General features: G+C 66.3%; 1 protein-coding gene across 1 annotated transcript; it reads left to right on the top strand.

Annotated features, from left to right (window-relative positions):
* Nucleotides 1-2,922: 2,922 nt before the first annotated feature.
* Nucleotides 2,923-21,231, top strand: KIF5A (kinesin family member 5A). The gene is made up of 28 exons (XM_065419255.1): nt 2,923-3,063; nt 6,972-7,059; nt 7,289-7,362; nt 7,554-7,658; nt 8,045-8,093; nt 8,367-8,422; nt 8,833-8,920; nt 9,187-9,311; nt 9,574-9,678; nt 10,345-10,493; nt 11,168-11,316; nt 11,756-11,931; nt 12,301-12,369; nt 12,488-12,694; nt 12,776-12,922; nt 13,165-13,353; nt 13,623-13,740; nt 13,829-13,896; nt 14,335-14,444; nt 14,579-14,680; nt 14,878-14,938; nt 15,031-15,102; nt 15,367-15,471; nt 19,354-19,570; nt 19,906-20,047; nt 20,388-20,470; nt 20,851-20,878; nt 21,153-21,231. The coding sequence occupies exons 1-28, from the start codon at nt 2,935-2,937 to the stop codon at nt 21,229-21,231; spliced, it is 3,090 nt and encodes a 1,029-aa protein (XP_065275327.1). The 5' UTR covers nt 2,923-2,934.
* Nucleotides 21,232-24,261: the final 3,030 nt, after the last annotated feature.

Genomic DNA, 24,261 nt, shown 5'->3' with positions numbered 1-24,261 from the left:
AATTCCTTACTTCATCACAGACTCCCTAAGCAAGTCACTTCCCCGCTCCGTGCCTCAGTTTCCCCTCCCGCCCTTGGCCTGGTTAGATTATACACTCGGCAAGGCAGGGACCGTGTCTGTCCAGGACCCAGCCCGGCGGGCTCCTGCATTCTAGCTGGGGCCCGGTAGGTGTTACTGCAATTATAAATTGCCTAAGCTAACAATGGGCCTTCCACCTGCCCCCCACCCTTGCGGGACTGTTCTGCAGCCTAATAGGTCTGCCAGGGGGCAAAGGTTCCCTCTCTTAATTCTGCCCTGTTAGTCTTAACGATCATCTCTTGGGCGCCCTCCACGCTTCCTTGGCCCCCTGGGGGATTGTCCTGTGCCTGGTATAGGGAAGTACATTGTCCCCCTTCCCACAGTATCTGAGCTTAATCCACATGCCCCTGAGAGGCAGGGCAGGACTATTATCCCCATTGTACAGATGGGGAAATTGAGGCATGGAACGGCTACGTGACTTGCTCAGGGAGTCTGTGCTGAAGCAGGGAACTGAATCCAGGTCTCCTGACCCACCGGACCATCCCTCCTCCCTAATGTGCCCCTTTAACTGTCATCTGTCCAAGTTACATGCATTCCTCTCCTCTGAGCCCTGCCCATAAACTAACCGCTCCAGACCCTGAACATCCTTATTGCTCGTCTCTGAACTCCCCCGAAGAACTGTAGCTCACACATGTGTACACAGAGACACACATGCCGACACAGACACATGAATGCACACACAGACACGCATACAACAGAGAGACACATGCCAGTACAGACTCATGAATGCACACACAGACACGTGTACATAGAAACAGGTGTGCACACATACACGTGAATGCACACGGACACATGAAAGCACACACAGACACATGCACACAGAGACATGCATGCACACGGACACATGAATGCACACAGGCACATGCACACAGAGACACACACGTGCACGTGAATACACACATGCACACAGGGCCACACACGTGCACACACAGGTACACATGTGCATGCACAAACATGCAGACACACGCATACCCGCACGCGTACATGCATGCCCACTCATGCATACACGAGGCCCCACATTTTCCCAAGGCCCTCAGCCCCTTCTCTGCCAGGTGCTAACAAGGAAGCAACATGATCAGTCCCACTGAGAAGGACCAGAGCTGGCTCAAGTGAAACCTGAGGCTGCTCTTGGAGCTGTGGCTGTATCTGGGCCGGGACACGGTTCTGAGAGTGGCCTCAGACTTCAGCCCTAGAATTTGGCTTCCTCCGCCCTTTGTCTCCCTTAAAACAGCAGCTAAACAAGGGAGGGGGAGTCCAAATGCAAAGGGGCCAGGTCCTCGGCACAGCTCCAGCAAAGTCAACCACTGCCCGGCGGCATCAGCTGACCCAGAGGGGGATTCTCGGAGCTCATCAAGCGTTTAAGGCTGGAAGGGACCATTCGATCATCTGAGCTCCTGGACAGCCCAATCTGGAGAAGTCTCCCGGTGACCCCTGCCCTGAGCAGAGGAACGTCCAGCTGGCTCAAGCATCTCCGGATGGTGGGACCCACTGGGCATTGATGGCCTCCTTTGGCACTTGCCGGGTTGCCCTGGTGCCCAAGGCCAGGAGCAGAGAGGAAGGGCTGGCTGTGGGCCTGTGGGTGCCCAGGGACCCCGCCAGGGCTGCTTGGCTCCGTGTGCCCCGTCCCCGTCTGACATGTGCAGCTTCTGCCCAGCTAAGCGGCCTCCAGGCCAAGTGTGGGGGGAGGGAGGAGGGTTGGGCTCCTGCATGACTTTGGGTCCCAGGCCCCCCTCCTGAGCTCAGCCCCCCCAGCACTGGGACACCTTGGGATCAAGAGAGGGTGGGTCTGCTGGTTAGAGTCCGGGTAGAGCCAGGACTTCTGGGTTCTCTCCCCAGCTTTGGAAGGGGAATGAGGTCCAGTGATCAGAGCAGGGGGCTGGGAGCCAGGACTCCTGGCTTCTCTCCCCAGCTCTGGGGGGGTCCAGCGGTCAGAGCAGGGGGCTGGGAGCCAGGACTCCTGGGTTCATGGGGTGCTCGTGGGTGATTCACTCGCCCTCTATTTTCTCCCTCCCCACCATGGGTCTGGTGCTGGTTCCCCCAGCAGGTCGCCAGTCTCAGTGCCCAAGACCCCCCGTAAAGCGGGCACCGGGCTGGGGGCAGGGCGGCATTTCCTCAGCCTGGCCTTCAGGACCCAGCGGTTTGGGGTCGGGAGCGGGGACAAAGGGACGGAGGCGGGCGCGGGCCTGGTTCCAGGGACCCCTCCCCCGGCCTGCTGGCTCCCAGCCGGGCCCTGCCACCTTAAGCGATCCGGCCCGCTCCACCTTAAGGGCTGGCGCCGTGGCTAAGCCCAGCCCGGTGCTTGCGGCGGGCGCCGGGGCCGGGGGCTGGCGCAGGAGCGGGACCCGGCGCGGCTCACACGGGCGAGGCGAGGCCGGACCAGCGGGAGCGTCTCCAGCAGCTGCGCCCCCAGCACCCGCCCCGCGCAGCAGCAGAGACCGAGCAGGACCCCCCAGCGCCCCCCCAGTGCCAGACCAGCACCCCCCCCGGCCCTGCGTCCCCCATCCCAGCGCCAGCCCTGCGCCCCACGGCTCTGCGCCCCCCCAGTGCCAGACCAGCACCCCCCGGCCCTGCGTCCCCCCATCCCAGCGCCCCTCCGTGCCAGCCCTGCGCCCCACGGCTCTGCGCCCCCCCAGTGCCAGCCCTGCGCCCCACGGCTCTGCGCCCCCCCAGTGCCAGCCCTGCGCCCCACGGCTTTGCGGCCCCCCATCCCAGCGCCCCCCCAGTGCCGGCCCTGCGCCCCACGGCTCTGCGCCCCCCCCCAGTGCCAGCCCTGCACCCCCCGGCCCAGCGCCCCCCCCAGTGCCAGCCCAGCGCCCCCCGGCCCTGCGCCCCCCCCGGCCCAGTCCAGCGCCCAGCATGGCCGAGCCTAGCACCGAATGCAGCATCAAGGTGCTCTGCCGATTCCGGCCCCTGAACCAGGCGGAGATCCTGCGGGGGGACAAATTCATCCCCCTCTTCCAAGGGGACGACAGCGTCATCCTCGGGGTAAGTGCCCCCCCCCGCCGGTGTGGGCCCCCCCTCCCCACTTCCCTCCCCCCGCTGCGGCATCGGCCCCAGGCTGCCCGGCCGGGAGGAAGGGGGCCCCCGTGCCCAGCGCACAAAGAGCTGGGGAGTTGTGGGGGGTCCCCCCAGCCCCCCCAAAGCTCCGTCAGCCCAAACTCTGCGGCTGCCAGGAAGGGGGGGGCAAGGGGGTGGCAGGTGGCGGGGGGGGGTGTATTGCGGATCCTCCATCCCAGCGGAGGCAACTGGGTGTGGCCAGTAGGGCTGGGGATTTGGCTACTGGTGCGTGACCCATAGAAAATAGGAATCGCTGGTTTCCATCCCCGCCCCCACTGGGATGGGGGCCCCCCCTTGCATCCAGCCCCTCCAGCTGCCTCATCCCCCCCCTTTCTGTCCGTCTGTCTGTCCCTAGCCCGCAAAGCGGCTGCCTCACCCCCCCCCTCGACCTTGCGAGGGTGAAAGGTGAAAGCCCCGCCCTGCTCGCGGACAGGCCTGCAGCCTGGCGGTGCCAGCTCACCCCGGTGCCCCTGCGGGGCGGGCAGAGCCGGGGGAGGGGGGGCAAATGGTTCAGGTCGCGCCGTGGGCTGCAGGTTGTTTACTTCAAGGTGTCCACGCCCCTGATGTGGCTCTGTCCGCAGCTGCCCGCCTGGCTGGGTGGTCGAGGAGCCTGGGATCCCGGGCCCCTCCATAGGCCGGGCGAGGGCAGAGCAGGGCCCCGGGGTGGGGTTGTCAAAATCAGCCCCTTGGTTTAGCCAAGAGTGAGGGTCGTGCTTAGCCCGGGCTGCCTCAGCAGGGTCTGGTATTGGGACAAGTGTTACAGACGCTCCAGCTGAGATGCCCCCCCCCCCCAATCGCACTGGGGCAGACCCTGACCAAGATCAGGGGCCCCTGTCGGACCGGGCGCTGCAGATACCGAGTGAGAGACAGTCCCTGCCTCCCAGAGCTCCCTGGCTAAGTAGACAAACGGTTGAAAGAGAAACTGAGTCACCGAGCAGGGGAGGGGAACCCAAGGGCAGGGGCAGAGCTGGGGTTAGAGCCCAGCTGTCCTGCATCCCAGTTGAGTGCTCTAGCCACTAGACCATGCTGCCTCCCGTAGTCTGTGTCCCCCCAGTCTGGCTCTTTCACACACCCCCCCCCTCTGCCGTCTGACCGGAGCTGGGGGGCATCTGTGCCGAGCGAAGGCAGACGCCTGCACTTTTCTCCTCCTGGCATAAAGGCCCTTTCCTGTCTGTCCACGTGCCCAGCAGCAATGCCGGCCGTGTGGCTCTGTCAGCCCCGCAGCGCCTCCTCTCCATTGTGCCCAGCGCCCGGCTCCAGACGACGCCAGGACGGTCATTCCCCTCCCCCCATCTCCTGCTCGTCTGAGGCTGGGGAATGGCGGGGTGGGTGGGGGTGGTGGAGAACCCGCCGGAGCCCACGGAGTCCCCTCGGCGGGGGCCGCGCTGGCCACCGGGGAGGGGAAGCTCTCTCTGGGCAGGGATTAGGCCGCGGCTCCCGGATTAACGAGCTTGGTTGGTGACCGCCCTACAGCAGCTGGTCCCGAATCCCCCCTCCCCCCCCGTTCATTTAGGGCCCCCGGAGGTTTGCATGGGGGCCTGAGGCGGGAGAGGGGGGTTGAGGCAAGGCAGGGAGGGGCGGAACGGTTCAGGGAGGCCGCCCGCGGGGCAGGAGGCTCTCGCGCCTGCAGGGACGAGCTTGTGGGGCAGGGGAGCAGAGGGACGAGGGGTTTGAGCCTGGGATTGGCAGAAGAGCCCAACGGGGTTGGGCACCCTGCTGCATAGCCGTTACACAGCCCCCGTCACCGGAGAGCCTGAGCCTGGCCGTCTGTGGGGGCTTTATCCTCGGCAGCTCACGCGCCGTCAAAGCAGCCCTCGCAGGAGACCCTACAATAACAAACCAGCTCTCACAATAACAACCCCGCCATTTTGGGTGACCCTACAAAAACAACCCAGCCCGAGTGGGTAACCATACCATAACAACCCAGCCCTCATAACAAAAAGCCAGCCCCTGCAGGTGAACCTACAATAACAAGCCAGTGCAGGTACGCGGTGCAGGGGGCTGAGCGGATTCATTATTATTTATTGAGCCCTGGCCAGGTGCATGATGGGAGTCAGTGCCAGGCTAGCAGCCCCCCCACCCCGCCAATGTCCTGTCCTAGAGGATGTATAGGGGACTAGCTGCTCCAGTGCTTTGGAGCGCCAGGGGCAGGCTGGTGCTGAAGGTTGCAGGTTCTAGTCCTGGTCCCCCAGGTGGGCTAGGGGGGTAGGGGAGGGGTCTGTGGCTTGCAGCCCAGGTGTGGGCAGTTTGCAGAGCCCTGGCACGGACGGGGCAAGCTGGGAGCTGCCAGCACCGGCCTGGGTTGAACCTTTCTCTGGCTTGTTGTGGTTCCCAAGCCGCTGGTTTTGGAGAGCCCTGGGCAGAGGCGACAGGAGCGGGCGAGCTGGGCGTGGGCTGCGTCTCCCTGTGAGCCCCAGCTCTGGCATCGGGGCTGCAGGTGTACCAATGAGTGGCACAAATACTCTGCCCCCCCTGGGTGGCACTGCTGGCATAAGGGGTTTCTTAGCCAAGCAGGGGGGATGGGGGTGCGGGGGGGGCTCCGGGAGGCCTGAATGACTGGGGAGTGGGGGCTGCGGGCTAGGCTGGGTGTTTGGAGAGGGCTCCTCGGTGGGGGCGGGTACGGCTCGGCTCTGTCTGTGCGGCATTCCAAGGGCACAAGTGGGATGAGTTTGCTGGGCCTTGGCCAACTTCCCCATTCAGGCACATCGCCGCTTCCCCTCTGGGCTTGGCTTTGTTGGCATCTCTGCCCTGGAGTGAGCCAGACTGCGGGAGAAAGGGGCATTGGCAGGGGAGCCCAGGGCTGGGCTAACAGGGGCCTGCGGGTCGGGAGTGAGGGGCACCGGCAGAGCTGGGGGGCAGCTGGCACGGCACCTACCCAGCTCTGTGCCTGGCTCCTGTATCAATAATGTCCCGTGTCTCTCTTGAACTGGGGGTGGGATCTGGCCCCTCCAAGAGGTCGGTCAGTCCCCTGGCTCTTCGGTCCCCAAACCCCCCTCCCGGGGGTCCCAGCCCTGCCCCCCACACCGTGTGGGGAGCTGCCGTCCTGTCTTGGCAGAGCTGGGCCTGGTCCAGGGCGTCTCCAGCACCTGGACAGCTCCCGGCGCCGGCCTGGCCTCCTGCCTCCCCCTCCAGTGGGGGAGATGGACTGGAGCCTGTCTGAGGCCTGTGTGTCCCATGCGGACCGGACCGGGGTGGGCAGAGGCCTCAGCTCAGGAGGCCAAGACCTCCCCCCCATGCTGCCTCATCCCCCCCTCCCCACATGGTACTTGTGGGGGGGTCCCTCCTACCTGGGAGGGGGGAGCTAATTCCTATTGAATGTTGCCAACCCCCCCAGCCCTCTCCCAGCTGGCGCCCTGCCAGCCCCCCCACCCCCCAGGGTTAACAATGCTGCAGGGAGGGGCCGTCTCAGCCCCGGGTAACGGGCTGGGGCTGGAAGGGTTGGCTGGGGGGGCAGATGCTCGCCGCAGTACCATGCCCCATTCCTGCTGCTGGGTCTGGAGCTTCATTTCCGCCCCCCCCCCAGCACCCAGGAGGCTCGGGGGCATGGGGGGGGTCGCCTTGCTCTACCGGGCCGGGTGGGCACAGGCTGGGGGCAGCGAGCCAGGAAATGCCTCCCTGCTGGGCCTGGCAGTGGGAGAAGCAGTTGCCAGGGGGGAGGCAAGGGGGGTGCTCTATCTCTGTGTGTTGGCACCAGGCTCACTCCCTCAGTGCCAGGGAGGGAGGGGGCACAGAGAGAGGTGGGGGGGACTCGGCCTGGGGGGCCGTGGGATGAACCCTCCAGCAGGGGTGGGGGTCTCTGCCTGGGGACTGACCCACCCCATTTGCTTCCCCCCCAGGGCAAGCCCTACGTCTTCGACCGCGTCTTCCCCCCCAACACCACCCAGGACCAGGTGTACCATGCCTGTGCCATGCAGATCGTCAAGGGTGAGCGGGGCAGGGGGAGGAGGGGGCACCCCAACGTGGAGTTTAGCAATGGGGGGAGGATGGGGGGGCAGATCCAGGCTGCAGGGGGTGGTGCAGGGTGGGGAGGGGCTGGGGGAGTGAGGATGGGGTGGGTGCGGGGGGAAGGGGAGGGGGGTGGGGGAGAGTGGGCAGGGGAGGAGAGGAGGAGGTGCGGGGGGAGGGGGCTCTCACTTACCCCCGTCTCTTGCAGATGTGCTGGCTGGGTACAACGGCACCATCTTCGCCTACGGGCAGACGTCATCGGGGAAGACCCACACCATGGAGGTGAGACAGGTGGGGCTGGGGGGGCAGGGTGATGCCCCCCTGGGGTGAGGGGCTGGTGCTGGGGGCGGTGGGGGGGGGGAAGTTAGCCCCTTGGCCTCCCCTAAAATCTGCTGGGAGGGAGGGAGGGGGCTGGAGCTAGGCCCCCTCCCCAGGGAGACTGGGCCCCACGGCTGACCCCCCCTCGCCCCCAGGGGAAGCTGCACGACCCCCAGCTGATGGGCATCATCCCGCGCATCGCCCGCGACATCTTCAACCACATCTACGCCATGGACGAGAACCTGGAGTTCCACATCAAGGTGGGGAGGGGGGCTCTGGGGTGGGAACTGTGGGGGAGGAGGTCCAGGGGTTGCTCTGAGGTCCGAGCCATGGGGGATGGGGTTTGGGGGGGCTCTGGGGTGGGAGCTGTGCGGGAGGCGGTCCTGGGGGGGCTCTGGGGTCAGCTGTGGGGGGGGGCCTCTGGGGTTGGTGCTGATGGGAGACTCTGGGGGGATTTGAAGAGGGCCTCAGATTGGGGTGGGGGGCAGCACTGGGGATCTCTGGGGTGGAAGAGGATGGGGAGGTTTATGGGGGCCTGAGCGAGCTGCAGGGGGTGATCCTGGGGGCCTGGGAAGGGTCCCTATGGACTCATCCCCCCCCCCCCCCGCAATCTGTGCTCACGTGGCTCCATCTTGCTCTTTCCCAGGTTTCTTACTTTGAAATTTACCTGGACAAAATCCGGGACCTGCTGGATGGTGAGTGATGCCCCCCAGGAGAGCGGGGGAGGGGGGCACAGATGGGGTCACCGGGGGGGGGGGTCAAGGGGTGGGGTGCAGAGAGGGCTGCTATTTCTGCTTCCTGAGTGGCTGAGCTGGGGGAGCAGGCCAGGGGGTGCTATTGGGGGCCCTGTGTGATCCCCAACCTCCTCTGCCCCCCACCTCCAGGGGCCCCTCCCCGATTCCCCAGCCCCCACTACCCCCCACCCATGGGCCCCCCCCCCATTCCAGCTCAGCCTTTTCTTTCCCCAGTGACCAAGACCAACCTGTCGGTGCATGAGGACAAGAACCGGGTACCCTACGTCAAGGTGAGGGGGGAGGGGGGTCCCCTCGTGTGGGGAAGCAGGGGGGGGGAAGGGGACCTAGGGAGCACCCAGAGGGTTGGAAGAGAATCACCTGCTGCATGAGGGGAAGCGGGGGGAGGGGCTGTGGGGAGCAGAGCAGGGGACCCCTGTGGTGTGGGGGCTGTGGGGTAGGGTGAGGAGCCCCCAGTGTGAGGTGGGGGCCTGAGGAGGGGCTGTGGGGGAGGGCCGCCTTGGGGGAAGCTGTGGAGGTGGGGGGTGAGGAGCCCCCAATGTGAAGCTGTGGGGGTGGGGGACGGGGGGGGGTGACGCCCCCCCCCGTGTGAGGCTTTCGGGGAGGGCCGCCTTGAGGGAGGCTGTGGGGGTGGGGGGATAAGGACCCCCCCGAGGCTGACACCCCCCCCTTCCCCCCGCAGGGCTGCACCGAGCGCTTTGTCTCCAGCCCGGAGGAGATCCTGGACGTGATCGACGAGGGCAAATCCAACCGCCACGTGGCTGTCACCAGTGAGCAGCTGGGGCACCAGCCTGGGCGGGGGGGGCAGGTGCCTTGGGGCCGGGCCCTGGCCTGGGAGGTGTCCAGTCCCGGGGTCACCGTCAGCCCTGGCCCCCAGGGCTGGGGAGTGGGGGGCTGGGTGAGCGGATGGGGGCTGGGGCCCGGCTGACTCGGGGCTGGGCAATGGCTCACTGCCCGTGGGTCTGTGCCCGGGTGGGGGCTCTGTGCCTGGGGGGGCCAGTGCCAGCAGGCCTCCCACCCCTGCGTCTCCCCCCAGACATGAACGAGCACAGCTCCCGCAGCCACAGCATCTTCCTCATCAACATCAAGCAGGAGAACATGGAGACGGAGCAGAAGCTGAGCGGGAAGCTCTACCTGGTGGACCTGGCTGGCAGCGAGAAGGTGCCAGGGCCGGGGGGCAAGGGAGGCAGAGTGTCCGGGGGTGGGCAGGGCTGGGACCCCCCCCCCCATGGGTCCTCCAGAGGCACCGCCCCACCCTGCTTCGGGATCTCTGCCCGGACGCCTGGGTCCCGGGGGAGAAGGCCCTGCTCCCACGGGGCTCCTGGCTCACCCCTGCAGCCGAGACCCCTCTGGGAGGGCGACGCCCTGCATCGGGACGGGAGTCCCCCAGCCCCCCCATAACCGACACCCGCTCTGCCGGCAGGTCAGCAAGACGGGGGCCGAAGGGGCTGTGCTGGACGAGGCCAAGAACATCAACAAGTCGCTGTCGGCCCTGGGCAACGTCATCTCGGCCCTGGCCGAGGGGACGGTGAGAGACACCTCCCCCCCACCCCGCGGGCTCCTTGCAAGGGGTGGGATCTCCCTTCCCCCCCACCCCAGAGCTGGAGTTCAGGGTCTCCCTCTCGCTCCAACCATGACAGGCTCCCCCCATTCTCCTCACCTCCTCTGGGGAACCTGAGCCTGGCTACCTCCTGTGCCCTGGGCACCCCTCTTCCCCCCAGGGCACCCCTCCCATAGCCCTCCTGTGCCCTGGGCATCCCTCCCCCCTAGGGAACCCCTCCCTTCCCCCAGCCACTCTGTGCCCCAGGGTGTCCCTCCCACCCCAGGACACCCCTCCCATAACCTCCCCTCTGTGCCCCTCCCACCTGCCCCGAGGTGCCCCCATGATGCTTCTGGGGTGACCCAAGGTGTCGGAGCGAATCACTCCCACCTGCTCACAGCCTGAGAGCGCCCTGGCTGTGCCCGCCGGGGGAGACCCGCCCAGGCCCTGCCGGCCGCTGGTGGCTCACACGCTCGGCTGTGGACTCCGCGAGCCCCCCTTGCCCTCTGCAGGCTGGCGAGTCCCCCGGCCACAGGGAGTGCCCGGGGTCTGCTGGGCAGGCACACATCGGGGTCAAAAACCTGTTACAGACCCTTCCCGCTTCGTCCCAGCGCCCCCCTCCCCCCCATAACTCCCCTCCCGCGCCCCTTGCAGAAGAGCTACGTGCCCTACCGGGACAGCAAGATGACGCGGATCCTGCAGGACTCGCTGGGCGGGAACTGCCGCACGACCATGTTCATCTGCTGCTCGCCCTCCAGCTACAACGACGCCGAGACTAAGTCCACCCTCATGTTCGGCCAACGGTACCGGAACAACGCCCACGGCGCTGCCCGCCTGCTACCCCGGGGGTCCCCCCTCCCTCTGGTGCCAGCCAGTGCCCACCTGCTACCCCAGGGGTCTCCCCTCCCTCTGCTGCCAGCCGGTGCCCACCTGCTACCCCAGGGGTCTCCCCGCTCCCTGGGCCCGCAGGCCCCTCCCTGTGGGGCCGCCCGCTGCCCACCCGCTACCCTGGTGCAACTCCCCCACCCGCCTGTGTGTGCTGGGCTCTGGCGCTGCGAATCCCCCTGGGGATGGGCCGGGAGCAGCAGACTGGATTCCCCCCCCCCCCCCCCACACCCAACCACAGCCGGTCACAGTCGCTCCCGACCCGGAAGGGAGCCTGGAGTGGCCCTAAATCCTCTCAGGAGCTGCCAGGGCAGGTGCCGGGAGAGGCTGAGGGCTGGACTGGGGTCGCTTGGTTCCCCATGTCGGGGTGTCCCGAATCCAGGGGGTGGGCAGAGCCGGGGGGGGGAACCAGAGGGGGGCGCTAGGAGGAGTTCAGGGGAAACCCCAGCTGGAGAGATCATTGCGGCTTGGGGATCGACTCCCCGGGGGACTCTGGCCCCGGGAGGCAGCGCTGGAGAGTGGGGGGCGGGGCTGGGGGGCGGGGCTGGTTCGTGGGCCCCATATGAAAGGGCCCCCCCCGCCTCCCCTCCAGGGCCAAGACCATCAAGAACACGGCATCGGTGAACCTGGAGCTGACGGCCGAGCAGTGGAAGAAGAAGTATGAGAAGGAGAAGGAAAAGAACAAGACGCTGAAGGAGACGATCGGGAAGCTGGAGGCTGAGCTGAGCCGCTGGAGGAACGGTGAGGCCGGGCCGGGGGACCCAGGCATCCGGGTGGGGAGGGGGAGCTCACCCAGCCGCTGGAGGAACGGTGAGGCTGGGCCGGGGGACCCAGGCATCCGGGTGAGGGGGGGGAGCTCACCCAGCCGCTGGAGGAACGGTGAGGCCGGGCTGTGGAACCCAGGCGTCCGGGTGGGGACGGGGGAGCTCACCCAGCTGCTGGAGGAACCGTGAGGCCTGGTTGGGGGACCCAGGCGTCCGGGTGGGGAGGAGGAGCTGACCCTCCATGCTAGAGGAATGGTGAGGCCAGGGGACCCAGGCGTCCGGGTGGGAAGGGGAGCTCACCATGTCCTGTGGGGAGAGAGCTTTGCTCTCCGGGGCTGAGTTTCTGGACATCCCTGGGGGCCGGTGGGGGGGTCCCTGTTTCAGCTTCAGGGGGTTACCCTGCCCCCCCCCTGCAGGGGAGAACGTGCCGGAGACGGAGCAGCTGAGCGAGGAGGAGACGCCGGCGCCCGACACCTGTGACGAGACGCCCGTCAACGACAACGCCTCGTCCATCGTCATCCGCATCTCCGAGGAGGAGCGGCGCAAGTACGAGGAGGAGATCCGCAAACTGTACAAGCAGCTGGATGACAAGGTCAGCTGGGATGCTGCCCCCCCCAGTGCCCACTGCCCCCCCAGTGCCCACTGCCCCTCCCATGGCCCCCCATTACTGTGGCCAGCCCCCTCCATTCCTGCAGCCCCAGGAGATGCCCGGGTACACACAGACCCCTGGCTGCACTGTGCCCCCCGGCCTCCCACTGCAGGCTTACCAAGACCCCCCCCCCCCCCGAACCTGCCAGCCAGTACAGGCCAGAGAGCCCCCCCGCCTGACACCTCATGTTTCCAGCCCCTTCTCTGTCCTCTGCGCCCAGGGGTGCTGCGCAGCAGCTCGGGGGGTGCCCGTGGGGCGGGTGGCTCTGACCCTCCTCCTGTCTCCTTCCCCCCCCCCCCCCCCCCCCCCCAGGACGACGAGATCAACCAACAGAGCCAGCTGATGGAGAAGCTCTCGCAGCAGATGCTGGAGCAGGAGGAGGTGAGAGGCCGGGCAGAGGGAGGGAGGGGGCTGGACCCCAGGGGAGCCCCCTCTTCTCCTGGGGGGGGTGGTGCTTGCCTGGGGCTCCCTGCCTGACCGGCTGTGCCCCCCCCCCCAGCTGCTGGTGTCGACGCGCGGGGACAACGAGAAGGTGCAGCGGGAGCTGGGCCGGCTGCAGGCGGAGAACGACTCGGCCAAGGAGGAGGTGCGCGAGGTGCTGCAGGCGCTGGAGGAGCTGGCCCTCAACTACGACCAGAAGGCGCAGGAGGCGGAGGAGAAGGGGCAGCAGAACCAGCTGCTGGTGGACGAACTGTCCCAGAAAGTGGTGAGCGGGGCGGCGCTGGGGGGGGGGGCGGGGGGGGGCTGATCCCGGGCTGGGCTCTGAGCTGCTCTTCTCCCCCCCCAGAGCACCCTGCTGGCCCTGGAGACGGAGCTGCAGCGCCTGCAGGAGTTTGGCACCCGCCAGCGGAAGCGCGTGGCCGAGGTGCTCAACGGGCTCATGAAGGACCTGAGCGAATTCAGCGTCATTGTGGGCAACGGGGAGATCAAGCTGGTGAGAGGGGGAGGGGGTGGGAGGAACGGAGGCGAATGGAGGAGGGGGCAGAGGGTGGCTCTCAGTGGGGTGGGGGAAGGGGGGGCATGGGCAGAGGGCAGCTCTCAACGGGGTGGGAGGAACGGAGGCGGATGGGGGAGGGAGCGGCTCTCAGCGGGGTGGGGGAAGGGATGGGGCAGGGGGCAGCTCTCAGCGGGGTGGGGATGGGGGCAGGGGCGGCTCTCAGCTCCCTGCTCCCCCAGCCGGTGGAGATCAGCGGGGCCATCGAGGAGGAGTTCACGGTCGCCCGGCTCTACATCAGCAAGATCAAGGCGGAGGTGAAGGGGGTGGTGAAGCGCTGCCGCCAGCTGGAGGCGCTGCAGGTCGAGTGCCAGCGGAAGATGGCCGTGACGGGCCGGGAGCTGGCCGCCTGCCAGCTGCTCATCTCCCAGGTGAGGGGCGGGAGCCGCGGGATGGCAGAATGGGGGTGGTGCCTTGCTGGGGGTCGTGGGTAGGGGCTGTGGGCTGGCTCCTGGGCTTGGGCCAGGTGTGATGGGGCTGAGGCTGTGGCCATGGGGCCGGGTGTGATGGGGATGGGGCTGTGGGTGGGTGTGATGGGGCCGTGGGGTTGGGGCTAGATGGGCTGGGGATGGGGCTGAGGGCGGGCGTGATGGGGCTGGGGCTGTGGGGCTGCCCATAACCCCCCCCCCCCCCCCCGCAGCACGAGGCCAAGATCCGGTCGCTGAGCGAGTACATGCACAGCGTCGAGTTGAAGAAGCGGCACCTGGAGGAGTCGTACGACACGCTGAGCGAGGAGCTGGCCAAGCTGCAGGCCCAAGGTGCGTGGGGGGGGCCTGCCCCTGCTGGGCAGGGGGCTGTGGGGCAGGGGGCTGGGGTCCTCCTAACCCTCTGCTCCTGGCCCTGCAGAGACCGTGCACGAGGCGGCCCGGAAGGACCAGGAGCAGGACCCGATCCAGGATGCCGACGAGGTCAAGGTGTGTGGGGGCGGGCAGAGCCGGAGCTCTGGGGGGAGGGGAGGGGTGGCTCTGGGCCCTCTGCTGGGGGGATGGCAGGGGGCTCTGTGCCGGGGAAGGGGCTCTCTTCCTCCTGCCTGTTCCCCACTCACCAGAGGAGCAGAATATCGGGGGGGGGGGGCAGGGCTGTGAGGAATCTGGGGCCCCAGGATGAGGGGGGAATGGGGAGCCCAGTGGGGGGAAATCTAGGGCCCGTTCGGCGGGGTGGGGACAGCAAGCCTGGCTAGGCAGTCTAGGACCCCCAGGCAGGGTGGGGATGGGGGGCCCGGCGCGGGGGATATGGGGCCCCAAGGGCAGGGTGGGGAGCCCGGTGGGTTGGTCTGGGGTCCCCGGGGGTGGGTTGGGGGCACGCGGGGCCCCTGGCTGGGACCGTCTCTCACCGTGGCCCTTGTGGTGCAGAGGGCCCTGGAGCTGCAGCTGGAGGGGCACCGGGAAGCCCACCACAAGCAGCTGGCCCGGCTGCGTGACGAGATCAACGAGAAGCAGAAGGTCATCGACGAGCTGAAGGAGTGAGTGACCCCCCCGGCCTCCAGACACCCAGCGGGGGGGTGTCCCGGACGGGGCAGGGGCTCAGCATCAAGGGGGGCCGGATGGTGCCCTGGGGCCCCCAGCCCTGACTGCGTCTGTCTCTGTCCCGCCGCAGCCTGAACCAGAAGCTGCAGCTGGAGCTGGAGCAGCTCCGGGCCGACTACGAGAAACTCAAGAACGAGGAGCAGGAGAAAACCATCAAACTGCAGGAGCTGACGTGAGCCCCACCCCCCTCCCCCCAGTCCCGGAGCTGAGACACCCCCCTGCCCCCCAGGACCAGGGCTGAGATTCCAGCCCACGTGCAGCCATTTCAGCCCCCCCCCCAGTCCCAGGACCGGCTCCAACCCCTGGGGTCGCCCCCTCCCCCCAGGGGGGAATGTGGGGCCTGATCCCCGTCTCCTCTGCCCCCCCCAGATTTCTGTACGAGCGCCACGAGCAGTCGAAGCAGGATCTCAAGGGGCTGGAAGAGACTGTCGTAAGTATCGGGGAGCCCCCCGGAGTGGGGGGCGGGGGCGGGGGAGGGGAACCTGTCCTGACCTCCGCTCTGTCTGTCTGTCTCTGCCCCAGGCCCGGGAACTCCAGACCCTCCACAACCTGCGCAAGCTTTTTGTTCAAGACGTCACGACTCGAGTCAAGAAAGTGAGTGGAGTCCAGCCTGGCTGAGCCCTGACCCCGGCCCCGTGCCCCTGGGCTTGCACCCCGAGCCGGTGCCAGCCCCCCGGCCCCAGTCCTGCCCTGCCTCTGTTCCCCAAGGACCCCCATCCACACTACAGCCCTGCCCCAACCTTCCTGGGCTTCCCCAGCCCTGTGCCCCGCTGAGCCGGTGCCAGCCCCCCCCATAGCGCTCCCCCCTGCCAGCTTCACCATGTGTCCATGCTTCACCCCCCTCCCTGTGCCCCCCAGAGCGCAGAGATGGAACCCGAGGACAGTGGGGGGGCCCATTCTCAGAAGCAGAAGATTTCCTTTCTTGAGAACAACCTGGAGCAGCTTACAAAGGTTCACAAACAGGTAGGTGGGGGCTGAGCGCCTGGGGTGGGGGGCAGCTGGAACAGGAGTGGGGGGCTGGAACTAAGCCAGCGTGGAGGGGTGGGGAGGGCTCAGCCGGAACTGGTTGGGGTGGGGGGCACTTGCTGTGAGCAGGGTGCCCGGGGGCACCGAGTGGGCTGGGGACATGCCCCCCACCCTGGGGGTACAGTGTGCTGTTGCCTGGCACTGGGCAGGCCCATTGGGGGGCTGGAGGGAGGTCACAGGACCCCACCCCCCCCATTGGCATCGTCTGTTTTTATTTTCTGATCCATGTGTGTTGTGCACTGCTCACGAACCTCCATGCCCATCCTGAGCCTGGAGCCCCCCTCCCCTGCTGTTCAGCTTGGGCTGACCCCCCCCCCCCGTCCATGCCACCACCCCCCAACAGTGCTGCCAGTGCCCTGACCTCACCAGCCCCTGGCTGGGTCTGACCCCAGCTAGTGCCATCTGCAGCCACCTCCTCTGGGGCACCCCCCACCCTGGGGCCTTAGAGCGACCATCACCACAGCGCCTGGGCTGAGAACGCCAGACTCATCACCACCTGTCGTGCATTCGGCACCGGGCGCTGAGTCTGCTCCTCCCGCCTCCCCTGCTCCGGGGTGGAGGAGCTGCTCCCGGAGGGGGCGCCCCGCGGGGAAGATCAGGCAATGCTCCCCTATGAGTGGCCCCTCCCCAGTGGTGGGGAGGCAGGGGGGCTGTCTGGGCCGGCTGGCACTGGGGTGCACGGGGACGGATCCTGGGGAGTGCATGCCCAGCTCCCAGAGCGGGGAGTGCGAATGTGGGCTTTGGCCGTGCTTTCCCCCCCCCCCCCAGCTCTGCCTTGATCCCCATCCCCGTCAGTCCCCACCTAGGCCTCTCCCTCCCCCACACCCCATCTGGCCCTGCCTAGCCCCCTCCTTTGCCCCCTCCCAACTTGTGCCCGTCTCCATCCATTCTCGATGTCTCTCCAGCTCCCACTTCCGTGGTGCCTTGGCGCCCCGTCCCCCCGCATCCCTGCGCTAGGGGGGGTGTATCTCCCCGTCATGGCGGAGAGGGTGTCAGGCTGCTGCCGCACAGCAGGGGGTGCCTTCCTGGTCCCCTGTGCCCCCGGCGGGCTGAGTCCCTGGGGGGGTAGCACAGCGCCATGGGGGAGGGGGTGCAGCCACTTGCCCAGGCTGGGAATAACCTGGCTGCTTCCCCTGCCCCGAGCTCTGGCCCTGCCCATGGAGCCCTCCCCAGTCTCCTGCCCGCTGCTGCTGGGCGCCCGGGCCGATGCCCTGGGGCCCGTGGGAGGCAGATGGGGTGCGGGGCTGCCCCCAGGTGCCGCGCTGTGTTGAGTCACTGCTCTGTGTCCCCTTTCGCTGCCTTTCCCTAGCTGGATCTCTGGGTCTCCAAGGTACCGTACCCCCACCCCCCCAGCCTGCTCCCTCACCGGGCAGGCAGGGCTGGGCCGGGCAGGAAATGTTTGCAGAGCTCACTCGAGGGTTCAGACGTGGCACCTTCCTCCCTCCCGAAAACCTCCCTTCCCCCAGCTGCAGTCGGGACAGTCTCTCCGTGCCAGGGACAGTGCCCGGCAAGAGCCTGGGCGCTTTCCGTCCCCTGGCCGCATCCCTGAGTGCCCCTTTCTCCCTCTTCCCTGGGAGGCAGGGGGCTTGGGCAGCACCCGGGATGGGCCCTGCAGGATAGGGAGGGTCTGTGCCCACCTCCCCATGGGCACCCCTCAGGCAGGCCGGGCTGGGCCCTCAGAATGGAGAGAGGTAAATAGTGGTGTCCGCCAGGGGTCTGTACTGGGCCCAGTCCTATTTAACATATTCATAAGTGATCTGGAAAAAGGGGTAAACAGTGAGGTGGGAAAATTTGCAGCTGATCCAAAACTACTCACGCTAGTTAAGTCCCAGGCAGACTGCGAAGAGCTACAAAAGGATCTCGCAAAACGGGGTGACTGGGCAACAAAATGGAGGATGAAATTCAGTGTTGATAAATGCAAAGTAATCCCAACTATGCATATACAATGATGGGGTCTAAATTAGCTGTTACCACTCAAGAAAGAGATCTGGGAGTCACTGTGGAGAGTTCTCTGAAAACATCCACTCAATGTGCAGCGGCATCAAAAAAGCGAACAGAATGCTGGGAATCATTAGGAAAGGGATAGATAATAAGACAGAAAATATCCTGTTGCCTCTATATAAATCCATGGTAACGCCCACATCTTGAATACTGCGTGCAGATGTGGTCGCCCCATCTCAAAACAGATCTATTGGAATTGGAAAAGGTTCAGAAAAGGGCAACAAAAATGGCTAGGGGTATGGAACGGCTGCCGTATGAGGAGAGATTAATAAGACTGGGACTTTTCAGCTTGGAAAAGAGACAGGTAAGGGGAGATATGACAGGTCTATAAAATCATGACTGGTGTGGAGAAAGTAAATAAGGAAGTGTTATGTACTCCTTCCCATAAACACAAGAATTAGGGGTCACCAAATGAAATTAATAGGCAGCAGGTTTAAAACAAAGAAAAAGAAGTATATCTTCACACAACACACAGCCAACCTGTGGAACTCCTTGCCAGGGGATGTTGTGAAGGCCAAGACTATAACAGCGTTCAAAAAAGAACTAGATAAGTTCATGGAGGATAGGTCCATCCATGGCTATTAGCCAGGATGGGCAGGGATGGGGTCCCTAGCCTCTGTTTGCCAGCAGCTGGAAATGGGCGACAGAGGATGGATCACTTGATGATTCCCTGTTCCGTTCGTTCCCTCTGGGGCACCTGGCATTGGCCGCTGTCGGCAGACAGGACACTGGGCTAGATGGACCTTGGGTCTGACCCCGTATGGCCGTTCTTCTGTTCTCTGCTGCGTGATCTCAAACGTTTTCTTGCCCGCCCCTGGCCCGCGGCGGCTGTGCCAGACGGCGACCGTCCCCCTCCATCCTGCCACAGCTTGCCTCCCGCTTCCACGCTCCCCTCTGCCACGCGCTCGGCTTCAGCTCTCCCGCCACCGCTGCTGCCTGCATGCCACACGCCTGGCGGCACGGCCTGCTGGGGGCTTGTGCCTGGCAGAGCTGGGGGGGGGAGGGCGGTCAGCCTGGAGACGGTAGGTACCTGCCCCCCTAGCTGCCCTGCGGCTCTCCAGCTTTTCAGCCAACGTGTGCCCTGCGCCATGCAGCCTCGAGCCTGGCTCCACATAGGGGGGACAAGGAAAGGGGCATGAATTTGGCCAAGTCTCCATGGGCACAGGAGAGAGAGCGCCAATGGGGAGGCACCCCTTGCCCCTAGACAGGGGGCATGACCCCATGCTGGCCTCCCTTGCCGAAGGCGTCCCGACCTCAACACGCTAGCAGGGCCGAGAGAAGGAGGGCAGGTTGCTGGAGCCCCCGGCCCTCTACAAGGCCCCCTCCCTAGGGCCACCGGTCACAGATCCCACCACCGCCCTGTCAGCTGCCCTCTGCGTGGGAATCCCGGTTCCCCATCGCTCCCCGGTGCAAGTGATGTAGCACGGGATGAATTGATCTGTGGAACTGCCTGCCACAGGGGGGCGCTGAGGCTGAGAGCTTAGGGGGCTTCAGACCTGGGAGCAGGGGGTGCATGAGCACATCCCAGAGATGGAGCGAGAGGGGCTGCAAACCCCCCAGCTCCAAACCGATGGGGTGGGGGTCTCCCCCCAGGGCAGGTGACCCCTTAGCCCACTGCTGGGGGGGGGGGTGCTGGCTCCTTTCCCTGAAGCAGGCCACTGGCCCGGGGGTGGGGGTGGGGCAGGAGACGAGGTGAGGTGTGCCGCGGCTCCCTGCATAGGGCGGGGTGGGAGCCGGCTGCTTCCCGGGGGGGGGGGGGTAGGGCTCAGGGGGGGTCTCGCCTCCGCCGACACCCCCTTGTCTCTCCGGCGCCCCCAGCTGGTTCGTGACAATGCAGATCTGCGCTGTGAGCTTCCAAAGCTGGAGAAGCGGCTTCGGGCTACGGCTGAGAGAGTTAAGGCCCTGGAGGGTGCACTGAGGGAGGCCAAGGAGGGGGCCATGAAGGACAAGCGGCGCTACCAGCAGGAGGTGGACCGCATCAAGGAGGCCGTGCGCTACAAGAACTCCAGCAAGCGCGCCCACTCGGCGCAGATCGGTGAGCGCCCGCCCGGGGGCAGTGGGGTCCCTTTCCCACAGGAGCGGGCGCTGCCAGCGTCAGGGCTGCAGACCCCCCCCTCCACGCACATGGGGGGCAGGGCTTGGTGACTCCTAGGGCATTGGCCTTCTCCACGGTGAGTGGTCCTGTGGGCAGGGGAGGGCATGAGGGGTGGACACTGCCGGACCCTCGAGCCAGCAAGGCCTGAGCCAAGGGCGTGACCCCCCCCCGTTCTCTGGGGGCCATGCGCTCCCCCCAGCCAGCCCGCCTCACTGCCACGTCTGCACTGGGGGGTTCCCAGGGGCCGTGATTCAATGGCGGTTTCTCCCTTTCAGCCAAGCCGGTGCGGCCGGGGCACTACCCGGTCTCGCCCACCAACCCCTACGGCGCCCGCAACTCCGACTGCGTCAGCTACACCAACAGCCTCTTCCAGAACTACCAGGCAGCCTACGGGCAGGGCTCCGCCCCAGATGCCTAGTGAGTGCCGGGGATGGGGGGGATGGGGAACCCCTGATGGGGGGCTGCCACGCATGTGCCCACCCACCCCCCGCAGGCGTACGCTGCCCTCTGAGGCCCGGCAGCCTGGCCTCAGCCCGGCCGGTGCCAGTTAGTTACAGAGGATCCAGGCTGTGATCCTGGCATGGATCCCAACCCGTAGTGGGGGTGGGCACTACCAGCTCTTGGGGCAGGGATCCCCCATTCATCACCCCTGGCATGTGGGGCCCGGGGCTGCCGGTCCTGGGCCGTGGCCCCCCGCGAGCGGCTGTCCGTGCTGCGGTTCTGACGGCTCCGTCTGTCTGGGTCTCCCCTTGCTCAGTTTTGCCAACTCCTCGTCCAGCAGCGGCACGGGCTCCTCCAGCGGCCCCCTGGCCCCCTACCAGAAGCTGAGCGTGGATAACGGTGAGAGGGGCCCAGCCTGGGTGGGGGGCACCGGGGGGGAGAAGGGCAATCCTGACAGGGGAGCCGGGAGCTTGGAGCCTTTGGATGCGTCGGCTTCAGCTGGGCCGAGCGGCTGAGTGGAGGCTGCTGCTGGGGAGCGGGCGGCTGAGGCTGGGGAGGGACGGGGCCGGAGGTGGCCATCTGCTGGGTGGCTGGGGCCCTGCTGGGGACCAGAACTTGCAGCCCATCAGAGATTCCCTGATAGCCAGGGCCTGTCCTGGGAGAGCACCCCAGGGCTCCTACTCTCAGGGGACCCCTCTATGGGGCTGGCTGCCAGGATGATGGGGGGCCAGGCCTCCCCCTGACACTGCACTTTCCTTTCCATGTCTGCCGGGCTGCAGGGAACGCCACAGACATCAACGATAACAGGTGAGGCCGGGAGCCCCCGCGGGGGGGCTGGGACGTGGCGCAGGGAGTGGCCAGCAACCCACAGGGCGGGCTTGGAACCGGGTATCCGCCAGCCAAGGGGCATCACAGGGAGGGCGTCGTCCACGCCCCAGACAGCCCTGGGTTCAGGCTGTCTGCCCCGGGGTTGGAGCAGCCAGGCCCTGGCCTGGGGAGGGGGTTGGCACTGGGGGGAAGGCGAGAAGGGGCCTCCCGGGGCACAGCCGAGGGCAGAGCTAAGCCCTCTCTCTGCCCGCAGAAGTGAGCTGCCCTGCAGCTGCCAGGCTGACGAACAAGCTAAGCTGTTCCCCCTCCACCAGGAGACAGCAGCCAGCTAATAGCGCAGCTGGTGAGTGCCCTGCCCTGCCGGGTACCGCCCTGCCCTGCCCTGCCCTGCCCTGCTGGGTACCGCCCTGCCCCACGGGCCTCTGCCCCTGCACCCCCCCGCCCGGCCGGGTACCGCCCCACGGGCCTCTGCCCTTACCCCCGTTATGTACTCCCTGCTGTCTGCATCCTCCCAGGGGACAGGCCCGGCTCCAGGCACCAGCTTGTCAAGCAGGTGTTTGGGGCGGCCACTCGGGAGAGGGGCGGCACGTCCAGGTATTTGGCGGCAATTCCGCGGACGGTCCCTCACTCCCGCTCGGAGCGAAGGACCTTCCGCCGAATTGCCGCTGCAGATCGCGATTGCGATCGCGGCTTTTTTTTTTTTTTTTTTTGGCTGCTTGGGGCGGCCAAAACCCTGGAGCCGGCCCTGCCAGGGGAACCCCCCCCATTGCGCCTGGCCCCCGCCCCCTGCCATAGCACTGTCGCTGCCCTCCAAAGCCTTTCAGTATCGCGTGCAACACCTTCCCACAGCCCCCCAGTGTCACACTGGCACCGCCGTGCCTGCACCCCCAGGTGCCTTCCCCTCCTGTCTCCCGCACTAACCCTTCCCCATTGTGTGTCACCCTGGGGGTCCTACCCTGAAAACTGCTGGGGGGTTGCCCCTCCTCCTCGTGCCCCCAGGTCAAGCCGGCCTTCCCCAGCACCCCGTTAGCTGGCGGGGCGGGACCCCTGCCCGGCACAGCACTGGCGGGTGAGCCGGGCTCGGCCCGGGGCAGGTCCCTGCTGTCCGGGGCGGCCTGAGATCTCACTCCATCCCCTCTTCTCTTGTAGTTTCTAACTGGGCTGGAGGCCTCTGCTCAGCATGCTGCTCTCTGGCTTCCCGGGGCCTCTCTACTAACCCCCGTCTGTCCGTCCGCGCGTCTGCCTGTCCTGCTCTCTCGTCTCCTGTGTCGTTCCCCAGCTGCTGCGCTCGCTGTCTCGCGCTCTCTCTGTCCTTGCAAGCTCGTTGAGGTCACAGCTTGCCCGTCGGGTCCGGGCCCGGCCTGCCTGGGGCTGGCGCTCCGGCCCGACCCACCTTGATTTTAAAATGCCTTAAGCAGCCGCCATGAGGAATGTCCAGCATCAAACCCAGGCCCAGGACAAGCCCCTCTGCACCCGCGGAGAGGGGGGTATTAGCCATTTCACCCCACGCCCCCTCATCCGCCTCCCAGCCCTGGGCTCCCAGAGCCCGTGGCACCCCCCAGGCGCTGCCCTTCCCCCTGCTAGATCGGGACCTGCTGAGGCAGCGGTGTCCCCGGCCGGGGGCGCCCTACGCGTAACCAGCAGCAGGGCCGCCTTGCCAGGCCCTGGGAGCCTGCTTTCTCATCTCAAGGGGTAAGCGGCCCCCTGGTTCTCAGCCTGCCATCCCGCTGGGGTGGAAGGGGCCCCGCAGTGCAGGCAGGTCAGTGCCTCGGGCTCTTCCCTCTGTCCCCCCCAAGCTCACCCAGCTGCCAGCACTGCCCCAGCCCTGCCTGGCATCTGGACTTGGGGCTGCAGCGGCTGCCGAGTGGCCGTCTGTCCCTTCCACCCATAGCCGTGCTGGGGAGACAGCTGCTCGCCCCAGGCTGAGTCCCTGGCCTCGCCCAGCGTCAGACTAACCCCGGGAGAGCCCGTGACCCCAGCACAACCACTGGGCGGCCGGCTCAGCAGAGATGCAGGGGAGCCCCAGCTCTCGTGCCCAGAGGGGGGTTGCTCCTGGGCAGGGCAGAGGTACCTGTGCTGGCGCTCGGGGCTGCACTCTGCATCTTGCCCCCAGGATGAGTCCCACCCCCATGGCGCTGTCTGAGCTGGGCCCCTTCCTGCTCCGGGAGCCTCCCTACTCCTTAGCCTTGCTCCCCAGGCTACTGATCCCGGGGGGGGGTGCGCCCTGATCGTCTCCTCTGGGTGCCTTCCAGGTCAAGGTGGGCTCCCCTCAGAGCTAGCAGGTAGGGGGGTTTTGGGGGCAGAGGCGCTGTGCTAGAAAATGGGGGGACACTGCCACGGTTGTGAAATCTGCCTGGGGGCTTTGCCCCTCCCCCCCAATGCCCATTATACAGTTTAGCCTACAGGGGCCGGGCGTCCTGCACGGCGCTGTTCTGGACAAACCGAAGCTGCTAAACCCACCTCTGTGTCTTTTTTTCCCTGGGCCGGCGGGCGGCCGCCTCTAGCTTGCGTGTGTGTGTGTCCCCTCTTCTCCCGTCGCCACGGCCACTACGCCCAGAGCAGAGCGGGCCGGGGGGACCCTCGGCCCAATGTCGGGGTCACTCTGCCCCGCTCCTGCAAGGTGGGAACACGCAGGCCCCGCCCACTCCCCCTCTGCTCACATCACACCAAAATGTTGCATGTTGGAGTAAAAAGTGTTTATTTAAGAAAATCAATAAAGAGATGAGAATGAGCGAGCGCCCTGGTGTCTGGGAAGCGGGGGGAGTAGCGGGCACGGGACAGGAGCAAGAAACTCTTGTGGGCAGGCAACGTCCTTCGGTCTCATGTTTGTGCAGCACCTTACACAGCGGCATGGTCCACAACGGGGGCTCCTACATGGGACGGGGATGGGAATAACCTGTGCTAGCCCATGGGCCTGTTATCCTGCCTTGACCTGGGAGGTGGGAGCTAGCTGGGCAGGGGACTTTTGAGGATTGAATAGGGAAATATAACATCTCTACCCCCACGCACACATCCTAGTGTTGGGCATGAAAGCTTTCTCCTGAAGGCGGTATGGTGGGGGGGAAGAAACCTGATGCCCAGAAAAGCCAACCCTTGGCAGGCCAAAGCTAGGACAGACCTGACCTCCTGCCCCTCGACTGGCCTGGAGCCTGGCCCCTCCCAGCCCACCATTTACAGCTATTTCGCTTTGTACATCAAAGAACCCCAGAGCCAGCCGCAGCCTCCCAGGGCAGGAGCAACCCTTGCGTGCTGCAGAAGAGCCATTAGCCTGGCTCTGAGCATGACCCCTCCTGCCAGTTTTGTGCCACTAGCCCTGGGAGTGATGCCAACCCACAGCCCATGTGTGCCTGCCCACGACCAGC

Source organism: Emys orbicularis, chromosome 19 (assembly GCF_028017835.1).
Source record: "Emys orbicularis isolate rEmyOrb1 chromosome 19, rEmyOrb1.hap1, whole genome shotgun sequence".
In the NCBI taxonomy this organism is placed as follows: domain Eukaryota; kingdom Metazoa; phylum Chordata; order Testudines; family Emydidae; genus Emys; species Emys orbicularis.
Note: the sequence above shows the minus strand (reverse complement) of the source record. Positions and strands in the feature narration are given on the sequence as shown.

Bases quoted from the DNA above. Each gene is read 5' to 3' on its own strand.
- KIF5A (XM_065419255.1), top strand. From the start codon at position 2,935: ATGGCCGAGCCTAGCACCGAATGCAGCATCAAGGTGCTCTGCCGATTC. The intron at 20,048-20,387 runs GTGAGTGCCGGG...CCCCTTGCTCAG, and splicing joins GGCTCCGCCCCAGATGCCTA to TTTTGCCAACTCCTCGTCCA. The intron at 20,471-20,850 runs GTGAGAGGGGCC...GCCGGGCTGCAG, and splicing joins GAAGCTGAGCGTGGATAACG to GGAACGCCACAGACATCAAC.